The 20,105-nt window shown below is 42.9% G+C and overlaps 1 protein-coding gene across 2 annotated transcripts in view; it reads right to left on the reverse strand.

Moving 5' to 3' along the window:
• Positions 1–20,105, reverse strand: part of roraa (RAR-related orphan receptor A, paralog a) — a 177,455-nt gene that overhangs the window by 40,427 nt on the left and 116,923 nt on the right. Inside the window, exon 1 of one of the 2 annotated variants that reach the window (XM_018680525.2) lies at positions 6,650–7,047. The exons of the other annotated variant lie outside the window; for it this stretch is intronic. Coding sequence (XP_018536041.1) covers positions 6,650–6,680 — 31 coding nt within the window. The 5' untranslated portion in view covers positions 6,681–7,047. Of the gene's footprint in view, positions 1–6,649; positions 7,048–20,105 lie in introns of those variants that run through there. 2 annotated transcript variants of the gene reach the window in all.

A 20,105-nucleotide genomic window follows, 5' to 3' on the forward strand; every position in this document is an offset into this window, starting at 1 on the left:
TACAGTTGCAATTTGAAAACATACTCCATGAGTTCATAAATGGGGCTGGATTTCATTAAAGCACCATGTCCCTGAATAAGCCATGTGCTGCGCCTTTAAACAAAGTTCACTGCCTTGCACATTCTCCCTCCTTTCATCTTTGTAATTAGCTCTGAAGCAGCATTTCTTTTATTTCAAATGAATGCATGTGCATAAAAATCAATCTTAAGCAGACTGTTCTGGCAAGGCTGTTTTTCTTTGTTATTTATGATGATAAAACTCCTTTAATGTGTCTTAGCTTGGGTGAGGAGCGCCTGGTACTGCTAACCTTGAGAGTTAGCTCTCATTCCGGCCTGCGCAGGTTCCTCTGGGAGGTTCAAACACGTCTTGCTACATTCTGCTGCCTGGTGGCGAAATGTAACGCTGCCGCCGACTGTGAAGTTAGGGAGACAACTTCAAAACTCCAGATATTCAGATATTCATGTCATTTGTCATTCTTGAAGAGCACCCCCTAGTGCTCAGGAGGATTCACACCCTTTGTTTGTTCATCAGTGTAGACGCCAGATCAGATGAGTGTAAATGATGCCATCCTACAAGTAGAGCCCCTAATGGCCTCTGCTGGGACATGTAATCAAACGCCTCACACACTTCTCTCCCTTTTGTAATCAAGCGGCGGAGCGCATGTTGTGACGACCTTTGTTATAACGCTGCCTGTTCCCTCATCTCATCAAAATTCTGTGCACCTCTCATTTTTCATCCTTTTGTTCCCCCACCAGGGTCCCTAGATGCTGTAGTTGCTCTCCATGGAGCAGAGGGGAGTGTGACTTAGTATGCTGTGACCTCTGACCCTTCCTCATTCCCCGACTCTACAACATACTTTTGCTGCAGTTCTAGCAATGCCATCACTATTTACAGTCTTTTATCCCGCAACAAATTCCACAGACTTCCATATGTGCAGCCTAGGAATGTTCAAAGACGATGTCTGTACCATATGTCCATGCCATAATTGCTGAGTAAGCCATACTAGTGACAACTCTTATCAGCGGCTGTCACCGAGAGCTCCTTTTTTGTAAGCCTAGGTCACATTAACACCAGAAAAGTACTCCTCTCTCATCTCACCTCTGCTGGACTGACACAAGAGGAGGATAAAGGTGATAAACCACACAAACAATGCTCCTCTTCTTGCCCGCTGCCAGCGTGCTCGCCTAGCAGAGAGATCTGATTACAACCGAGAAGAGAGCAGCTTGGTGTTTCATGGAAAAGCAGGTCAACTGGAGAGTGCTGTCAGGGCTCGGGAGTCACCGGCCTGATGGGAGGAGGAGGAAAAGCTATCCGACGTGGTGGGGAGAGAGACGGAGGTTCGTCTCCAGCCGTACAGTGACGGGCTTTATTTACTCTGCCATTAAGAACAGAAGAGGAGGGGAGAAATGATGGAAGCGAGGGGACTGAGCATACGACTCTGGGGAGAGATGCATTAGTGTTGTCTGGCGTTGCTCCTCACCTTCTACCTCTTTTGGTTTCCTCCCTCCCTCGTCTCCCTCTGGCTGGCTCACACACAAGAGACGGAGCTGCCCCACTGCCAACACCTAACTCCTTATGTGTTTTTCTGTCCTCAGTGTTTGAGTCAGACAAAACGCAAAATCAATAATGCTTTTTCTCCCCCATTTCCTCTTTGATGCAACTTCAAAAAGCCAATGGACAGCCCTCCAGAGGCACACAGAGGGAAAAAAAAGCCAATGGTACGAAACACACTCAGAATGAAAGTAAAGGAGAAAAAAAAAATTCACCCTTCACTCTCTTAAAACATTGTGAACTTCTGAGCCTCAAGTGGCGCTGCAACATAAGGGCAAAGCAGGGCACGTGAGGACCAGGAAAAAAAAAAGTTATTTATTCTTACAAGTCATCTCTGTATTTTATTTTTTTACTCTTTTATGTACTGATATACTTCCTTAAAGCTAGCCTCTGCTAAGAGCATGCATGTAAGTATTTTGAATAACCACACATAACAAATAATAGAAAGGTTTCTGTGAACAGTGACAGCAAAAATGTCCCATCTCTACTGTCTGTACATTTTCTACAGCTGAAGCTACAGGAAGAAAGAGAGAGAAAAAAATGAAAGTAAAAATGTTCTTTAACTCCATCGACTGTGGTACATGATTATCTAAGGAGTGCTGACAGAGGAAGTATTCTATCAGCAGCTAAATGCTGCATGACAGGGAGACACTTCAAAGGATCTATAAGTGACTCCTGAAATACTGAGTGAAAGTAAAGTAGGAAATTACCCTTAAGTTAGAGGCATTTGACTAAGCCCAGCTAGGTGTTTTACCTGACTGGAGAGCCAAACTGGAAGAACCCTGACTGAACTTGGAGTGAAAAAAAAAAAAAAAAAATTATCTCATGTACCCTGATGGCTATCTTGAGCTGCTGCTGTTTGTTGTATCCCGCTGTTTGATTGGGCATGGGACAAGGCAGTCAGTTAACCTCGCCTGTGATTGGGCTAATCTGTCAAAACCACAAGGTGCGACTGACAAGACAAGATGACTGACACAGCTGTCTGGTGCCGTGGCAATGGCTCGGATGGAGTCGTAGATTAATGTTTGTGCAGAATAAAAAGCCTCAGATAAGGCTGCAAAAAGTTTTTCTGTTTGGTTGCTGCAAGGACTGTTATTATCTCCTGTATGTATGGGCAAATCAGTTCCACATTAATCAATACTTACATGCTAAAAAGCTATTCATTTGGAATCAATATTTTTATATGTAGCTCAGACGGTAATTGAGAACTTAATGTGAATTTGTGAGATAAATAAAGTCTATCTTATCTTATCTTAAAACACTGTAAAACGAGAATTGAAAATGACGAGTTTTATTTGGAATAATTTTATTTTCTTGGTATTTTCATTTACTTCATGATATCATTATTCATTCACTGGTGACTAATTATGATCACCTTTTATGTGATTTATGTGACAAGAATTATCAAAAAAAAAAAAGAAAGAATACTAATTGGTATTTGAAGGAAAAAACAATATCAACTTCAGAAATTTAGTCTCTCCTCTCCTCTCCTCTCCAGAGTCCACCTCCCTCTCCTCCCAACTTCTATGGAGCCAAATCAAAAATCCATGCTCTCAATGGGCAGTCAATATCTCATTAACCAGTCCCTCCACACACAGCCAGGCAGCCAGGATGTTCGTCTCAGTGTGCACAGCGCAGACTGGCACACCTCACACACTTTAATAACCTGTGGGGACGCCATTCCACTTCCTCAGCCAGCTAAGAGGCAAGAGAAAGAGAGAGAGAGAGAGAGGGAGAAAGAGGGGGGCTTGAAGCACACACCCTCCGTCTGTCTGAGTGACTCCTGTTTGTTTTGCCTTTCCTCTGCTCGGGCATTATCTTTTCAAATTTACTGTAACACGTCAATTCTCCTTTAGAGGAGGTGAAATGAACTCATAACATTTTTCATACATGCAGATTTTATGGGATATATAATTTTGAGCTTGAACAAAATCTTATTTGAGTGTATTAACACTGTTACTGGAATTAAGTTCACATTCAAACAGAAATTATTTTAATCACAGACTAAAATAAATATGTTTTTTTTTTAAACATCAGAGGATGTGAGAACAGCTCTTCTTAAAATATTCCTTCTTTGTAATTGGGTCTTTTATTTTAAATCCTTGCAGGTGACTTGTGCTATATTTGCCTTCACCTTAATCTGTGGCGATTTTTCCTTTGGCTCTTCATGTCCTCAGTCCCTAACTGGATAATAGCCAATCTTGTTAACCTCTGCTTTAATGTGTGAGAGCCTGCAGCACTGGGTAGTGAGCACTTCAATCGGCCACTGATAGAAAGAGACAAAGAGTACCAAATCTACAGCAAATATTTACAGCCTTGTTAACATAGCCTTAAAGCGCCTATCACAAGATATTTGGCTTTACCTTCTCTATGGCCCCCAGAACATTTTTCACAGTCTACTGCACACTCGTGTTAAATCACATATTTATGTGCAGTCTGCATACACTGACTGTAGTGGCTTACTGGGCCTTGCTGTCGAATTGCTGCTATGTATACTTTGCCACAATAATAATGCTCTTTTTGAAGGGTTAATTATATGTACTGTGTGGACTTTTTTTTTTTTTTTTTTTTTACTTTTTCTGTCGATCCACACATCAAACAACTTTCTTTAATTATGTAATTGGAATTTTCATCTTAATTGTGCTGAGTAGGCTGGCTAATTTGCATGGGGTAATGAGAGGGATGTTTCCATTACAGGTAATTAGGTACTTGAGAGGCAGTGGTGTGGTAGAGAGGCTGAACAGAAAGAGAGAGAGAGGTGATGGTTGGAGGGGGGGCCAAGTGTGTATGTGGGGTGGGGGGGATTGCAGGGTAGAGACAAAGCTACATAGACACATAGAGATGTTTGGTATAATATATTAGTATTATTTTGTAGGGTACAGTATGAAAAACAATGAAAATACGTCACCCCCCCAAAAAAGGCACATGCAGTATGATCACATCAAAATATTAACATAATGAAGAAGTGCATGCCAAGGCAATCAAGTCATTGTGCTGTTCAGCCATTTCACCGGCCATTTTCAGTAAGAAATTACTACTGCTGTTTAAATTAGTTTCCAATTATACAGCTTGTTCACATTTTAATTTAATTTCTGACATTGTCGCAGTTTCCTGTGATGACACCAGCAGCTCCTGTCAAACTGAAAGTACCAATAATGGAAAAGACTAAAAGGAAGAGATGAAAACTGGCTACTAAACAGGTTGACTAAGACGTTTAATCCTGATGAATTAACTCAATATATCAATTTAAAAATGCAATTAAAAAAAATAGTTTTTCCACACTAAGACAAGAGAAGACGAAATACACACATTAAAATGTTGTGTACACGCCACACTTGACCAAAAGGTCATGGAAAAGCTACATCGCATGAGGGACTCAACTCCTGTCTGAAAATATGTGATTTCATAAAGCCCTTGACTATATATTGCATATAAAGGACAATAGGTCAAAGGCCATTTTTCATATGTGTCTTCCTGAAAATAAGATACACTGCTGCACTCTTTCTTCTTCACACAAGTTAGACATATCACAAATGACTGTGAGCCTCACTTCATAAATGAATTCTCACACGCTGTGATCAATAGGGAAAAAAGAAAAAAAGAATATTGTCATAGTTACCAGTCTGGATGGCAAAGTAATGCATAATGGAAATTAGGATATGTTGTAAGGGTTACTCTCACTATTACTAATATTGTTTATAATGTATAAATTTGGTTATAGAATTATTTTTTTCACACAATTATATTTGTTTATAGTAATTAATGAACAGACGTATTTTAAAAAAACCTTCTTGATGATGAACACGATAAAAACCAGAAATGTAAATTTAGTTTTGGACAGGTGGGTTGAGAGAAAAGCATCAAATCAAATTATCATTACTGATATTTTTCATTCAACACAGAATGACAGCTTCCTGTGCCTCATTGTGGTTATTGTATTTGACTGTATCATGGGTGCACATGAGCACATATGTTTGGATATGGCTCTTCACATTTCTTTATATGGAAGAATGAGTGCATTCGTATGTGTGAAAAACATGATTATGGGCATGTGTGTGCGTGTGTGTGTGTGTCTGTGTATGCAAGCATGCACGAGAGAAATGTGTGCTGTACTGTATGTCTGACTGCACTTTCAGTATCTGTCTGCGCGGATGTGTGTGTGCGCATGTATGCCTGAATGATGGAGGGGGTGGAAGAGCTGGGATTAAGCATACTAGATCAACATCACAGCGACTGGGAGGACCCAGTCCTGCTCTCATGGCCACACATGTAAACCCGACTACCCAAAAAATAGGTCAGTGGAACACAACACACTCGCACACTCTGATATAAACACACGCATGCACCAGTATCAACTCAAAGAATCACAGTCTGCCAGTCGCGCCAGTGCCTTGTCGCCCGTCTGCGACCCACGTTCAACACTGCCACGCACATCTTGCCGCGGAACAGACACGTCCTCTGGACTGGAACAACAGGATTAAGAATGGGGCAGAAAGGAATAGCGACAGGAACCCCCCCCCTCCCATCTTGCCCCGTTCTCCAGACCTTCTGCCCCGCCCCCACCGCCCTCTACTCTCCTCTCACATGCTACCACACATCTATGCCAAAAAAACTTCTGCTCTGAAGCTCGGGAGCTGTTCTTGTCAGAGACGTACCTGTGCAAAGATTACACCGGCTGTGGTTTCCACAGCACCCCACACAACAGTAGCAGTGAGAAAACACACACTGAGGATAATAAAACCAAAACAAAAATACCTTTACAGATTTTTATAAGTTGAAGATTTCTAGCTCATTTTCTTTTTCTGAATTTAAAAAAAAGAAAAAAAAGAAAGAAATTCTGTCCATGCATGAAAAGACATATTAGGAAAGAATAATTCACTTGCATGCATTCAAGAGCACTGTATTACTGTAGTTCTCTCTCCCTCCCTCCCTGTCTTCCTCACTCCCTCTCTCTCTCACTCTCTCGCTCTCTCTCTCTCTCTCTGTCACACTCATGCCTTGCAAATGAAATGCAAAGAGTTGGCAGGCTATGAATAGCGGAGCCATACTTCCCTACTTGTTACTCTGGGTGCAGGATCAGCATGCATTTTGCTCTTACCTTTCATAGCTGAAATCACAAAATACATCATTAAGCTTCGAGTCCATAAGAGAAGAACTATCACCAGCGCAAAGCCCTCCACTGCTGTCTCAGCAGCAGCTGGCCAGCACAGCTCTGTCTCTCAGCCTCCGAGCATGACCACACCAGAATCCATGTGACTGTGACATCAGTGTTCATGTCTGACTGCTCCCCTCCCACTTGCCTTTGATTGGCACAGCATGCAGCCAGTAGGGGCGCTGAGAGCTCAGGCAGGGAAGCTGGCCCTCTTCCCACTGATTGCAGTCAGAGCCTTGTATACCGGCTTGCTAGACACAGCACACTCTCACTATCTTCTGTGGCTTATCTTTTTTAGTGGCAAGGGTAAAGTCAGAACCAGTTCTAGCAGACACCAGTTTTTCACGCTCTTGTTCTGCCCCCCCTTCTACTCTCTTGTTTTTCTTTTCTCTTTTTTTGTGCCTTTAAAAATGGTGCAATGTCAAGGATAAGAAAAAAGTCAAAGAGGGGGATAAAAGGCTAGACAGGGATGAGAGAGGGGGCGAAGGAGAAAAGGAGCTGAAGAAACAAAAGGAGGAAGAAGCAAAAAAAAAAAAAAAAAGAGAGGAGAGTGGAGAGGACGGATAAGAGTGGATGTGTAATTTTTCTGTGGCTCAAAGATCGAAGCGCTCTGCTCTTCTCCTCCTCCCCTTTCTGTAGATATGAGTGATCAGTGTGAGGCCAGATGTCTGCGAGCAGCGGTGGGCCCTACACAGAGAGAAGATGAGTGGAGTCTCAGCTTCTTCCCCTGACCTCTCAGAGGACCCGCATTCCCTTCTATCTCTCTCCCCCTCTCTCTCTCTGTCTCTTTCTCTGTCTCTCCCTCTCTCACACACACTCTGACTGCTCTCACACACTCTTTCTGACAGGTGAAGAAGGGGAGATAGTGACGGAAGGGTTTGGATGATCCCCTCCACCCCACAGCGACCGGGCGATGAGTTTCTTGCTATCATTTCTCCCTCTCTCCCTCCCCATGCCCCTCGCTTTTGCCCCCTGCTTCCCATTCCAGTCCCTACTGCTCTCTCTCTCTCTCTCTCTCTCTCTCTCTCCTCCCCCTCTCCTCGCTCATCCTCTCTCATATGATAATCTGTTCTGACTCCTAACCAGCTGCCTCTCTCTGATACAATATTCTGGTTTTAGTGCAATCCAGCCTTGGCCAATAACCACGTTGCATTTGGCATTTCCATGAATAAGCTGGTGCTCATATCATCTTGTCTCAAGACAAACATCATACAGCTTCAGTTTCAGATGCTGCAATATTTGAAATTGAAAAAATAAAAGAAGGAAAAATATTAAAAATTTTTTTTCCACAGCACCAATATTTCAAATTTTGAAATTTCAGAGGCTCATTTGACATTCTCCATAGCTGTTTGATATTAATAAGACTACTGGTGCACTGTATCTTTGCCACAGAAATATGACTTCCACATGGCAATTTTTACGAATTTTTTATTTTCATTATTTATTTATTCCTATTTTACACTTTAAATATCTATATTCATTTGATGTCTTCTATCGTGTTCTGTTCATTGAATAAAGATACTTCTAACTGCATATAAAATGGAAATGAGGACTCAGCAGCTTGCAACATAAATCTCCCCATGACAATGTTTCATTAGGACCTCTATGATCCATTAGAGTCACTAAACACATTAACTCACGTTCTGTCAACACTGGTCTCTTATTGCACACCGTCTAATGAACAAAATATCATTCAGAGACTGATAGCATCAAATGGAGCGTGCCTAGGATACAAACTAGCCATAGACGGGGCAAACTATTCAAAACAATGCGATGTCAGTGAGACAGTGCAGCCGTCTCATTCCGATGCTGGCGTCTCCCCGCAAGATCTTCAAAGTTCACCAGATGAGTCAGGGCCGAGGCCCACGCAGGAACATGTTTTCAACTGCCACTATCTGTGGTTGTCTCTCAGAAACTGGCTGCTGTATCAGTCTTTCTCTTGAACCAACCGTGGCTCGGCACACTGTGGCTTAACACTGAGCTATGGTTAAGAAGGGGGGAGGGGGACACACACACACACACACACAAAACATGATAGCAGGGGTTGAGTCTGTTGGCTGGTTATCCAAGCACATCTGAGAGGAGGATAACATCCATATTACGACCGTCAGGAGAGAGTTGGAAGGAGCACATGTTTTGTCTACTTACAATCTATGTATGTGTTTGAGTGGGTGAGGCTCTAGGAGGATTTTAAAATCACTCTCTGGCTACCTTTAAAAATTTTTTTTAAAAAGGAAAAAAATGTCACATCAAAATCAAGATATGGGCAGCAAGCAGAAAACAAATCAGCTGGATTTGTTATTTCAGGTTAGAAATAAAGGAGCTTTCCACCGAGCTTTGCAGTGAACTCTAAGGTTGAACAAGGTTTTAGATAACAAAGAGTCTCATTGTCCATTGACTTTTTTTCCACACTTCCACAGTATAAAGGTTGGTTCACTCAAACTACAAATAGACACACACACACACACACACACACACACACACACACAAAACACACTACTACCACTTTCAACTAAAGAAATTTTACAGAATTTTTTTCAGTGTAAAATTCCATTCACCTCCGCTGTATTGTGGTGGCAGAAGAAATCTCAGAGATGGATATCTCGCAGCATCGGCAAACAAAGCCAAAACTATTCGCATGGCTAGACATCAACATAGGTAAGTGTAAATATGGATTTTTTTGTGATTTTGTTGAGCTAATGCTTTAAGAAACTCATAAACCTAAGGAATCTAAATAAGCCAATCTGGATGTTGTGCTCTCCTTTCAGCTTTACAACAAATATCGTGCTTCCAACTGTATATAATTGTGCTTAAAAGCCCAGACCTCCCTAAGGACAGATGTTTCCAGCGAAGCTGATTCATTTGCTCTTGATCACACACTCCCTTGACTGCTCCACATTACCAGTGACAGTATGCCAATGCTGCTGATACTTGTTCATTAGAGCATTGATTAAGCCACAGAGGCACTGATGGTCAAATGTCTGTGTGTGTTAAGGCAGTGATCATCAGTACATCAGTAGAATCATTTTAGTCATTTCTTTATGCTCCTGAGTATAAAACAGTTAATGGTGACAGTGAAGAGTTTCTGTCAACGTGCCACTGGTACAGACACTGAGCTGAACCAGGCGCAAAATGCTAAATTTCTGCATTTAGATGGGACCAGCCATGTGTCTTGCACTCTTCTTGGATTAATTCAAGCAAATGTATTTACTGTAAACAAGCCCTGTGGAATGGAATTCAATTGAGATGAGGTGCAGAGCATCCGCTGGTGCCCCTGGAGGAGAGGAGAGGACCGGAGCTGATAATGGCCTCATTAGCAGTCTGTCAGTAGCCATTCCACGCACAGACTCACCATGCAGCTGATCCACATTAACTCTTACAACTCTGGACTGGCCTCTAAGACGTGTGGTCTGCATGCTGTTGCAACCCCCCCAGAAAAACAGTTACGAACTTCCTCAATTTTGTGTCCCGATCGTGTTGTGAGGTATTTTAGAGAGCTGAGGCTTATATTCCACCAAAGAGCCACTCTTGGTGTTTGGAACTGCAACACCAGCCCGAAGCAGCAGTAGAATTAACAAGCTCCAACAGGCACTCCATGAAAACAATACAGATCAATTTAATATAGATGCCAAGGAGTGGAGGGCATAATATTAGAACCATAACAGCACCGGCCCACACCACACAATCATAAACCAATTTAGGGCCATTCCAGGCAATTTCCTGGGGGCTTCCACTTGTGGGAAGACTTCAATAAATCACACAGACAACAAAGGGAATATCTATTTCAGTGAAAATAGAGGACACTATTGGGTTATGTCCAGAGGACTGCAGAGGCTTGCATTTAAAGACAAGTTTAAATAAAAGCAGTGAAAGTTTAAAAACATGCTACATGCCAATGCTGTGTAATGTGGTATTATAGTGTAATGTGTAGCTACAGGAAATACTGTTAACTCATTACGGCTAATGGATTTTCCATGGAGCAGCACAGTGTGTCAAGTCTTGCGAGGTAGCTTTTTACTATCATTACAGTTACACTCTGATTAGATGGCTCTATAATAGTGACTGTATACACTGGCCTTCATTCTTTATATATACAGCAACCCCATGGCCAGCTCAGCACTATTTTCCCTCTTACGATCTGTCACTCAATGCACATATACACAAACACAATATTTATAGAACAGCAGGGTCAAAAGGAAGCGATATGAAAGCATATCATTCCTACATAGGTGAAGTGTACACCTGTCAACTGTCATGTAATCAGAATCAACAACACAGTGCTTATAGTGAATGGTTGACAAGGGTATAGCCTTTTGTTTTACTGCCATGGTTATTTATAGAGCTGAATTTAAATCTGTTTTTTTTTTTTTTTTGAGCAAACGCAAAAATAAGAGCCTCTGGTATTTCCAAATCAATTGAATCAAATGTTTTCAAAGTACTGTGTCACCATAGCAGTAAAGCCAATTTGTCCTCCACGGACCGGCCAAGCCTCTCATCATTTAAGGTAGACTTGCATGCCCCGCTTCACATTAAATGACCCCTTGCAGGTATGAGTGAGGTGGTGACAAGAGGCTGTGGACAATATGATAAGCACTAAACTACTTCAATGAAAAACATCAAATGCTCTCAGCTGCTTTTTCTTGGTCGCTATTTTGTTTAGTGGCTGTTTAGTTGTTTGCTGTCATTTCTCTGCTAGATTTAAACTAAGTGGAATGCCAGGCCATTTTCTTTCTGTCTTTGGGGAACTTCAGCAGTGACAAAAGTATTTAGTGTCTGCCCACTGGAGCTGGATGGACAACTGATGGACGCAGCCATTGAAAAAATACACAAAGTTATTCAACAAGGGTTATTTGTTTGGTTTATTTGATGAAAAAGCAGTGGTTAACGAGAGATCGTCAGCACCGCTGGAGTGCTATCGTATAACTTACGGACACAAATTTTCAATAGATCAATAGAAATCATATCTAACAAAGAATTGCGCTGCATCTCTTTTGTGTGAGGCTGCCCTTGGGGACAAAAAGGAAAGGGATAGGAGGATAGAGAGAGAAGGAGCGAAAGGGAACGAGGAGGGGAGATTATCGCAGGCATGGCAGCCTGTGTGAGAGGCTTAGCCTGGCTAGGCAGGGAGGTGGAACCCTGTGAATTCTAATGAACTGGCAAGACTCCCCCAAAAAACCAGCTCCATCTCCATGGCATGAGGGCGACAGGAGGGAAAGGAGTAGGTGATTAGGAAGGCGCAGCTCCTCTACGGCAAAACCAAACAGAGCAGGTCATTTTCCCTGTGATAATTATGGCTATAACCAGGCATGAGGGATTGGTAATGGACCTGCTTATTCTTCATGCCCTGCAAAGGCAACCACTGAGCCTGTCAAGGGGAAAAGCATGATGATGTGTTTTTTTCTGTTGGTAGGGCGACTCTGGTAAGAGATGCAATGGCTGTTGAAAAGGGCAGCAGGGGAACTTGGCCTTTGAGGGAGAAGTTAACGAATGAACTTCATTATTGAGGAGCATACCAGGGAGACCCCCCGGAGTGTGTGATGTATTACCTAGCGTCAAACTTACACACTCCCCCAACATCACCAATATAGCCCGACACCAGCTCTGGGGGGAGGTAGGCGCGTAAAACTAAAATAGTTAACCTTCTGGCTTGAGGCTAGAAGAAAGGAAGCAAACAGAGAAACAAACTGTGATGTACAAGATTTGCGTCAATGAAGTTGTTTTCATTAAAAAAAAAAAAAAATCGTATAACTTCTAAATTACTCCATATTTTCTCTGCTTTTGCACTGAACAATTTGACCATTATTCTCTAAAGTGAATAATGAGGCAGTGCCCTTTCTTGTGACTGCTCAGTGCAGAAACCCTCAGAAGAAAACTGTTTTAGCTTAAACTAACATATATTTAATGTTCTCTCTGTGACTTCAGGTAATGCAGTTGGGTCCAGTGAGGCAGTCCAGATCAACTCAATGTAGATTACTCTCATTTATTAAAAAGGAGCCCCGTTCAAGCATGAAAGTTACTTTTCCTAAGTTCTATGAGGTTTATAAAAACAAGCAACCCACCAGAGGGACTAATGTTTTCCTCAAGATTGAGGGAGATCTTCAGGCTATGCGCGACGTGCACCACTTAGCCTTCCCCCTTCCCGTCTTCCACCGGGCCTGGATGGAGTTTCTCTATGGTGGACGGGACGGAAGGAGCTCTTTTACTGAGCGCACTCTCAACACTTTTACTCTTGACTTATGAGGATGCCACGGGTGCAGGGGAGTGATTCATCACTGGGTGTGCTCCTCTTGCACCCTCACACATTAGTAATGTGGTCCGCTGAGGAGGAGTCCTGTCATCAGTCTGTACCTGGACCCTCTGAACAAGGTAGGTCAACAGGAGGCAGCGGCGACTGGCCCACTTTTAGTCTTTCACAGCACCTTTAAGTTTCCTCCAGCTCTGCCACAGCTGAGCCTGACGGACACACTAAGACCAGCCTGGTCAAGGGGAGACACTGCCTCAGTACTGTAACTGGCGTACTCGCTACATCTGTTGACTCAGTGGAGCCTGTCCTCCCGGTGCCCCAGTACAGCAGGCCAAATGAATCTTGGTGAGAGATTAAAGCGCAAGGGAAATAGTGTCTTCATTCAAAATATTAAATTTAGAATTTGGAGTCTAAACAGAAAAAAAAAGAAAACAAACAAGAAATGACTCATAGTTTGGATGAAAAGTTCCCAGACTTATCCATCTCAAAGTGCCTGAGGGAATTTCATCACAAGACTCCCTCGTCTTCGGTAATAGAGCCGCAACAAAATAAGTGGCAAACACATGATCGCCTGCTCTTTCACAAAATACAGAGCCACTTTAAGTTAGCATAAGCCTTTGACCTTAACATCGCAGGTAATGCACATTTAAATACCTACCTCAGTATTCATGTTTGTCATTTTACTTGTGAAGATTAGGTGTAAAAAGGCTATTTGAAACCAAAACACAGGATTAAGGGATAATGCTGCTCTGTGTCTTGTGAGTCGACCTTGATTCTGTAATCCAGCACAATACTGGAGAACAGCATATTTCTCTCTCTTGTACATTCAACACTCTCACTGTAGAACAGCTCACTCTGATGTAATGGCAAAAGAATAATGGCACCATGCTGAAAGAGAAAGTAATCTGAATTAAGAGGAACTTCACTGTAATATCTGTGTAATAGAACTGGAAATAGCATTACAAGGTCTGCACAAAGAAAAAATATCACTGACAGCACCTTTACATTTATTAGATATATAAAAAAAGAGACCACATGAAAATGGGAGCTGACAATGTTACAGAGAGAGAAGAAAAAACAGACTGTAAAAAAAAAAAAACATACATAAGTGAATTGATTTGAATTACGTAGACCTGCACTTTAATGACCACGGTGAGAAATGAACTTGATCTTTAAAGTGAACCAACCTGCAGTCAGCCACGGAGTTATTAAGGGCTGTGCCACTTAATCAGAGAGGACGCCAATTTAGCAAGAAGCTAACTATGCAGGAGGGACCCCTGTGTTGGCAGCAAACACATTAAACAGCACTGTGTCACCTGACTCACACGCAGGTACGTATAGATGCTCTCCTCTCTTCTCCCCAATCTGCCTTATTTTCCTGACTCTATAACTCCTCTCCTGTGTTTTTTTTTCCTCCCTCCACCCTGCCGCAGACACAGTAGAATGAAAACCTGCCTTTGATGTCTGGGATCCTATAATGCTGAGCAGTAGAAATCCGCATGCCTGTTATCTGTAGAATCTTAATGATGACGGCTAACTTCACAATGGGTTAACCACATCTCTCTGTTCTCAAAAAGGCACACCCACAGCAACACAAATTAATAGCAACGGGGAAAAAACAGCTTTTCTCTAATAAAGCAGATTCAACAAAATGTGCACAATGCGATCAGCACAAATGTCAATGTATAATATCACCGAAAGCTTTTGTGAGCACTTCTGCTTTCTTCTCTGTAGATGTTACTTTTTTTGGTTTTGTTTTGTTTTGTTTTTTTACACTTTAGCTTCTGCACAGAATAACGTTATTTGTCTGGAAAATATGAGTCTCACCTTAAATGTATCTAATTTGGTTTCAGTAAACATTTGACGCAAACAGTCTAGCTTGTTGTGTTTTGTCCCAACATTTTTTTTTTTTCTTTGATGCACTGTGTCGATCATTATTGATCCTGAAATGGTACTCACAAGATATTGCAAGAGAATGATATTACTGGGGACATCTTTCTCATTACATGGTTTATTCAACAACATTCTTCTGAATAATTCAGGAATTAAATTATATATGTTAATTTTACCCGTCTTTATTCATGCGCGGTGTTGCATCAGAATTTTCACATCCTAAAAAATCCATAGTAGAATATTTCTGACAATAGATTTTTTTTTTTGGGTGGTGTGGAGGGGGCGGGGGGGTTGGAGGGGACTCAGGGGTTCAGTATAATTTGTCTCAGTGCACTTCAGTGAGAAGTGAAAACCATCAATATCCCATACACACCAGTCAGGATGATAAGCTCTCAGCACGAGAGAACAGTCTGTGTGTACGGCTGCGACTAAGGAACTTGATGATGGCACAAGGACATTTAATTATGGCCCCCATCTTAAAGCTTCCCCATCAGCATCAGTCAGGATCATATCTGGAGGAGCTCTATGACCTCCGCCTCTGTCGCCCTCCATGAATCAAACCTTTCATTACATGCTGACACTCTGGTCCTGTGCTGAACGCATGTACACCATGGGAAAGTGATGAGGCATCGGAAACCTGATGAGTGACGGATAACCTGCGCCTGTGCGAGGGCCAGGCCGATGGTGCACAGAGGCAGGCTGTGAGGCCGGCCGTGCCCTCCCAGCCGTGCCAACTGCTCTCGCCTGGCAGCCGCCTCCCAATCTCGCCACAGACTCTTGCTCCCCCCGGCCCGCTCTCTCACCTGAGGCGGCGGACAGCCGGCAGAAGAGAAATCGCCCACAGCAGATGGGGCCACTTACTTTGGCTGGCCCATCCAAGCATTGTGTCCTTGTCACATGTCACTTACTCTTGTTTTCTGGTCTGACAACACCTCGAGAAGGGGGCCTTTCAGTTTTTTGGGTGAGACACAAAAGGGAAAGGGGTGAGGAAAAGCTGACGAGGCCTCTCTTCACTGCGGCTCAAATTCTTTGAAAGAGCCGGCACAAGAGAAGAGCCAGATTAAGAGCCAACAAAAGCAGAGCACCCCCCAGCCCCACAAAAAAGCTGTCGTGCACCCCTACAGCTCCCTTCACTACTCCTCTCCTTATAAAACACAGTGGGCCCCCAGGAGGTGATAAAAAGGAGCGTCCTTACCCACAGAAACTTATGCAAAGAAAGTGCATGTACAAAGGCCATTTGCAATTTTACAAAATGGCAGACATAATGCTTTTACTGAAAAATGAAGACCTGCCATATTGTGTTGGAGTGGGGAAAAGTATGGCAGGAGAGGAAAAATGGAGAAAAATCATGCTGGCCTGGTTTACGACAAATAGATAGCTCTATTGATTTCCCTTTTACAGTGGCTGTCCATCCCTCACTGTTGTGATTACACTGACCTATTTCAGAAAAAAAAAAAATAGCCGTCTATTATAGATTAAACCCAAATGTCCAAAAAGAAAATACTCTTTTTGTGGAACAAACAAATAGAGTAAGATGAAACATAACCTACAGTACAGAGGGAGAAAAGATTGTGTCAATTTAAGCGTTCAATGTTGCTCTGTGAGAAGAGGAAACAACGAGTTCTAGTGCCATGCTGGGAATCAAATAACTTTCCACAGAAAGAGAGGCTGTGCTTAGTGGGGCCCTTCATTGTCAATTTCAATTCGAACAAACAGGGAACAACATTAAAATGATTGCAATATTGCTCAACTAACATTTAAACATATTAATGCCAATTTTACAAACTTGGAATAGTGTTTTATAAGAACAACAGAGTCTAACATGTTTGATAGTAATCTTATGTACTGTATGTGCTACTGTATTGTGTTTTTTACTCTAATACACTACAGCACAGTTCAGTGTTGTATGCTTTGTGCTGATGATTCCTCTGCGTCTCTGTGTATTGCTGTGTGTGCTCGTCCTGCTCCGCTATGTCTGTGCCCGCGCGTCTCACTAGACTATCTCTCTCCGCGTAGCTCAGGGGACTCTGGCTGGCTGATCTTCATTATCAGCCCTAGCTTAACAATGTACTGGATGCACTTCCCACATGAGTGCAACTAACAAATCCCCACAGAGCTGAATCAAGGCAACAATGTGATGAAATACCTTCAAACAACCACTGAGCATGGAACACTGAGCTATGCAGAGACAACTCACACTGCCCCGGGCGATTCCACAGGAGTGCGCCTGTTGCCAAGCAAAATTAGACAGCAACTGGGACATATTATTCTCCTAAATTGGCAATGTACAGCACTATTAAGGACCATAAATCTCATGTTTGATTAACTGAAAATATCTCAACTCACAGAGCCAATGCATTAGCGTTCTACAACTCAGAAATCCAAGAGGGATCTGCCATGTCATTTAGAGGTAAAGCAGAAGCTTCACAAGGGTAAAAGCTGTCATTGTGCCATATGAACACAGAGAGCATTATTGGGATTAATAATGCTGTTAGCATATTTTTTTTCCAAACACACACCAGACTACTTTTATGAGAGAAATTTCAAATGCACAAAGGCATGAAATCTACAAACTCTTGCTTCATAACTTCGAGCGAGTTTCAATGACTGATATAATTTCACTGTAACTTTGCACTCTGTTTTTCTAAGGCGGTGCACACGAGTCTGAATCATCTGGTTCCTTTAAAACAGATTGGCTGTGCTATTTACTATGTGAGCGCAGATCTCCGACGAGAGGAACTCAGTACAAAAGCTGCTAGCAAATAAATGAAGATGCAGGAGCAAGGCCATGTTTCTCAATCAGTGTAAGGAGTCTGTCACCACAATGGAGATAAATATAGTGTGAGAAAAAACTGGGACTCTACAGCTCGTCTGAAAGACTGAGGAGGAGAAGCCTCGTCTGTCTCCTTTCCTCCTTTCCCGGAGTTACATTTATACTACTGCCTCCCTCTGGCCACTCTATTCCCAATCTAAACTCAGACACACACTACACATACTACACATTAATACGGCAGAATAATGCAAAGACCCGTGAAATACAATGAAAACAAATACAATAACACTGCATGAATAGTGCTTGAATAATAGGGAATAGTCCCTCTGTGGCACTTAACCTTTATTAGGACTTTCAGAAAGGGGGCAGAAAGGGTGTTGCTGTGCTGGATTTATAAAATATATTCCAAGGTGTCTCTGTATCTTGTTTGGACATAATAGTGTAGTGTCAATTTGTCCTGTATGTTTTGACTAATCTTTTAAAAAGCACACTGTAAAAACAGGCGACTTAATGTGGATATGCAAGCCTTTGTTTTGCTGTGTATCACAGTCAGTACAGACAATCAGTATATTGTACATCTACAGCTGCAAGAGAGCAAGAGAGAGAGAGAGAGGATTAGCTCTAGGTAATCAGGAGATCTGCTCTGTTCGGGGAAGAGCATCCTGGCTACATGACCTATGTGTGTGTGTGCGCGCGTTAGCTAGCTCTCTGCTATTCGAGCTGTGAGACAGAGCCCCAGACTGCTGATGGTAGATTAGAGGTGAGACGTCTAATCTCAGTGTAATCAGCTGCTGCATCTGATCCTCTGCTCCACACCATCTCTCTCAACAGGTCCAAACAGAAATTCATCTCACGGCAACGCAGCCCCGCCGAGGTAGGAGAAGGTGACGGCACGTATCTTGTGTCCACCATCAAAGTGAGGAGAGTGAGAGAGAGAGAGAGAGAGGGAAAAGCCCTACAATACAAAATTTAAGCCCTTGATCTTTTGCTGTCACCCTCTTTTTGACACGGGGCAGTTTTAGAGATACATCAACAGCAGCGGAAAGTCCATAGAGCAGATGTAAAACTGTCAGGGAAATGTACAGGAAAACCACAGCTGACTTCTTGCTGAGAATTACAGCCTTGTGGTGAAAGAAAGTGACAGCGAGGGGCCGCCCCTTATGGGGAATGAAGAAAGAAGGGGAGATAGAGAGAGAGAAGAGAGGGTGCTGCCTCAGACGGTAAATCCAACTAAGTACTGAACGGAGGGAGAGAGGACATCACAGTCGTTGGCACAGTGATAAAAGTATCTGTTTTCATTTCGAATGCCTCACCTTCTGATGGCTCAATGATTAGTCCAGTTGAGTGGATGGAAGAGGGAAGTAGGGGAAGAAAGATGGGGAGAGGAGAGAGGAAACGAGAAGAGAGGAAACGAGAAGAGAGGAGAGGAGAGAGGAGAGGAGAGGAGTCTGCCAGTGAACAGCTGCCCCTGTAATTTATATTGATGAGGGGACTGGCATGGCGGGGAGCTTCCAGCAGTTTGATCACTCAGGCAGAGTGGGGAGTTAGTCAGAGACACGGCCCATCCCTGTGGTCTGGGTTGGACTGGGAAGACCTCCTAAACACACGCACACACACACTTAAACACACACACACTTGCACACACATACACATCCAAGCAAGGCTGCCAAGCTCACATTACGAGCAGCAGTGTAGGACCAGCGTAGTGGGGAAGCCAATGTTTTCACTCCGAGAACAGAAATAGATCTACAGCCTGACTATAACCATGTAGGGCAGAGCGATCTCCCTCATTATTACTCCAGCAGCCATATAATCACTGGGCATCTCTGAAAAAGACCTTCCCTCCACATTCTCAATGACCATTAACTGGCCCTTGAACTACTTCTTGTGCACACAGCTCTGACAAGATTCTACAGCCGCTTCCTGTCTGTGAGGCACAGCAATCAACTACTTGTTAAGGGGCTTTACTTTGATTTCCTCACATGGACAAGATTTGAATATTTCTCACTGAAATGAGACAGCGTAGTCCAGTCTCTGCCCAGGGCTTTGAACCCAAGACTCCTAAATCATGCTCTTTGATTTGAGCCCCCTTCCGGTGTAGAGGTGCTTAGCGCCGCACTAATTAAGATAGTGGGGCGGTGGATGGTGGGTCAAAGCATTTCTGCTCTACCTTGAAGATATCCTGACACAAACACAAGTATTCGTGCACACACACATGGAAAAAAAAACAACAAAAAAAAAACACATTGCCCCTCCAGACAAGCAAATAGCTTAACACACAATCATGCTGCTGTTTTGACGGAGCTGTTTGAGTAAGGTAGAGCTGTCTAGCGTAGAGGATCATATCCTTTGCCCTGCTGTCTGATGTAAGAAAGAGCCAGGGTGTTTTACAGGGCGAGATGCAGCCTCTCACAATCTGAAACACTCCGACCGCTCTTACAGAAAAGCCCTCTGGCCTTCCCTCTCCACAAGTTTCATCAGAGTGATCAGAG

Source organism: Lates calcarifer, linkage group LG10, assembly GCF_001640805.2.
Source record: "Lates calcarifer isolate ASB-BC8 linkage group LG10, TLL_Latcal_v3, whole genome shotgun sequence".
Classification (NCBI taxonomy): domain Eukaryota; kingdom Metazoa; phylum Chordata; class Actinopteri; family Centropomidae; genus Lates; species Lates calcarifer.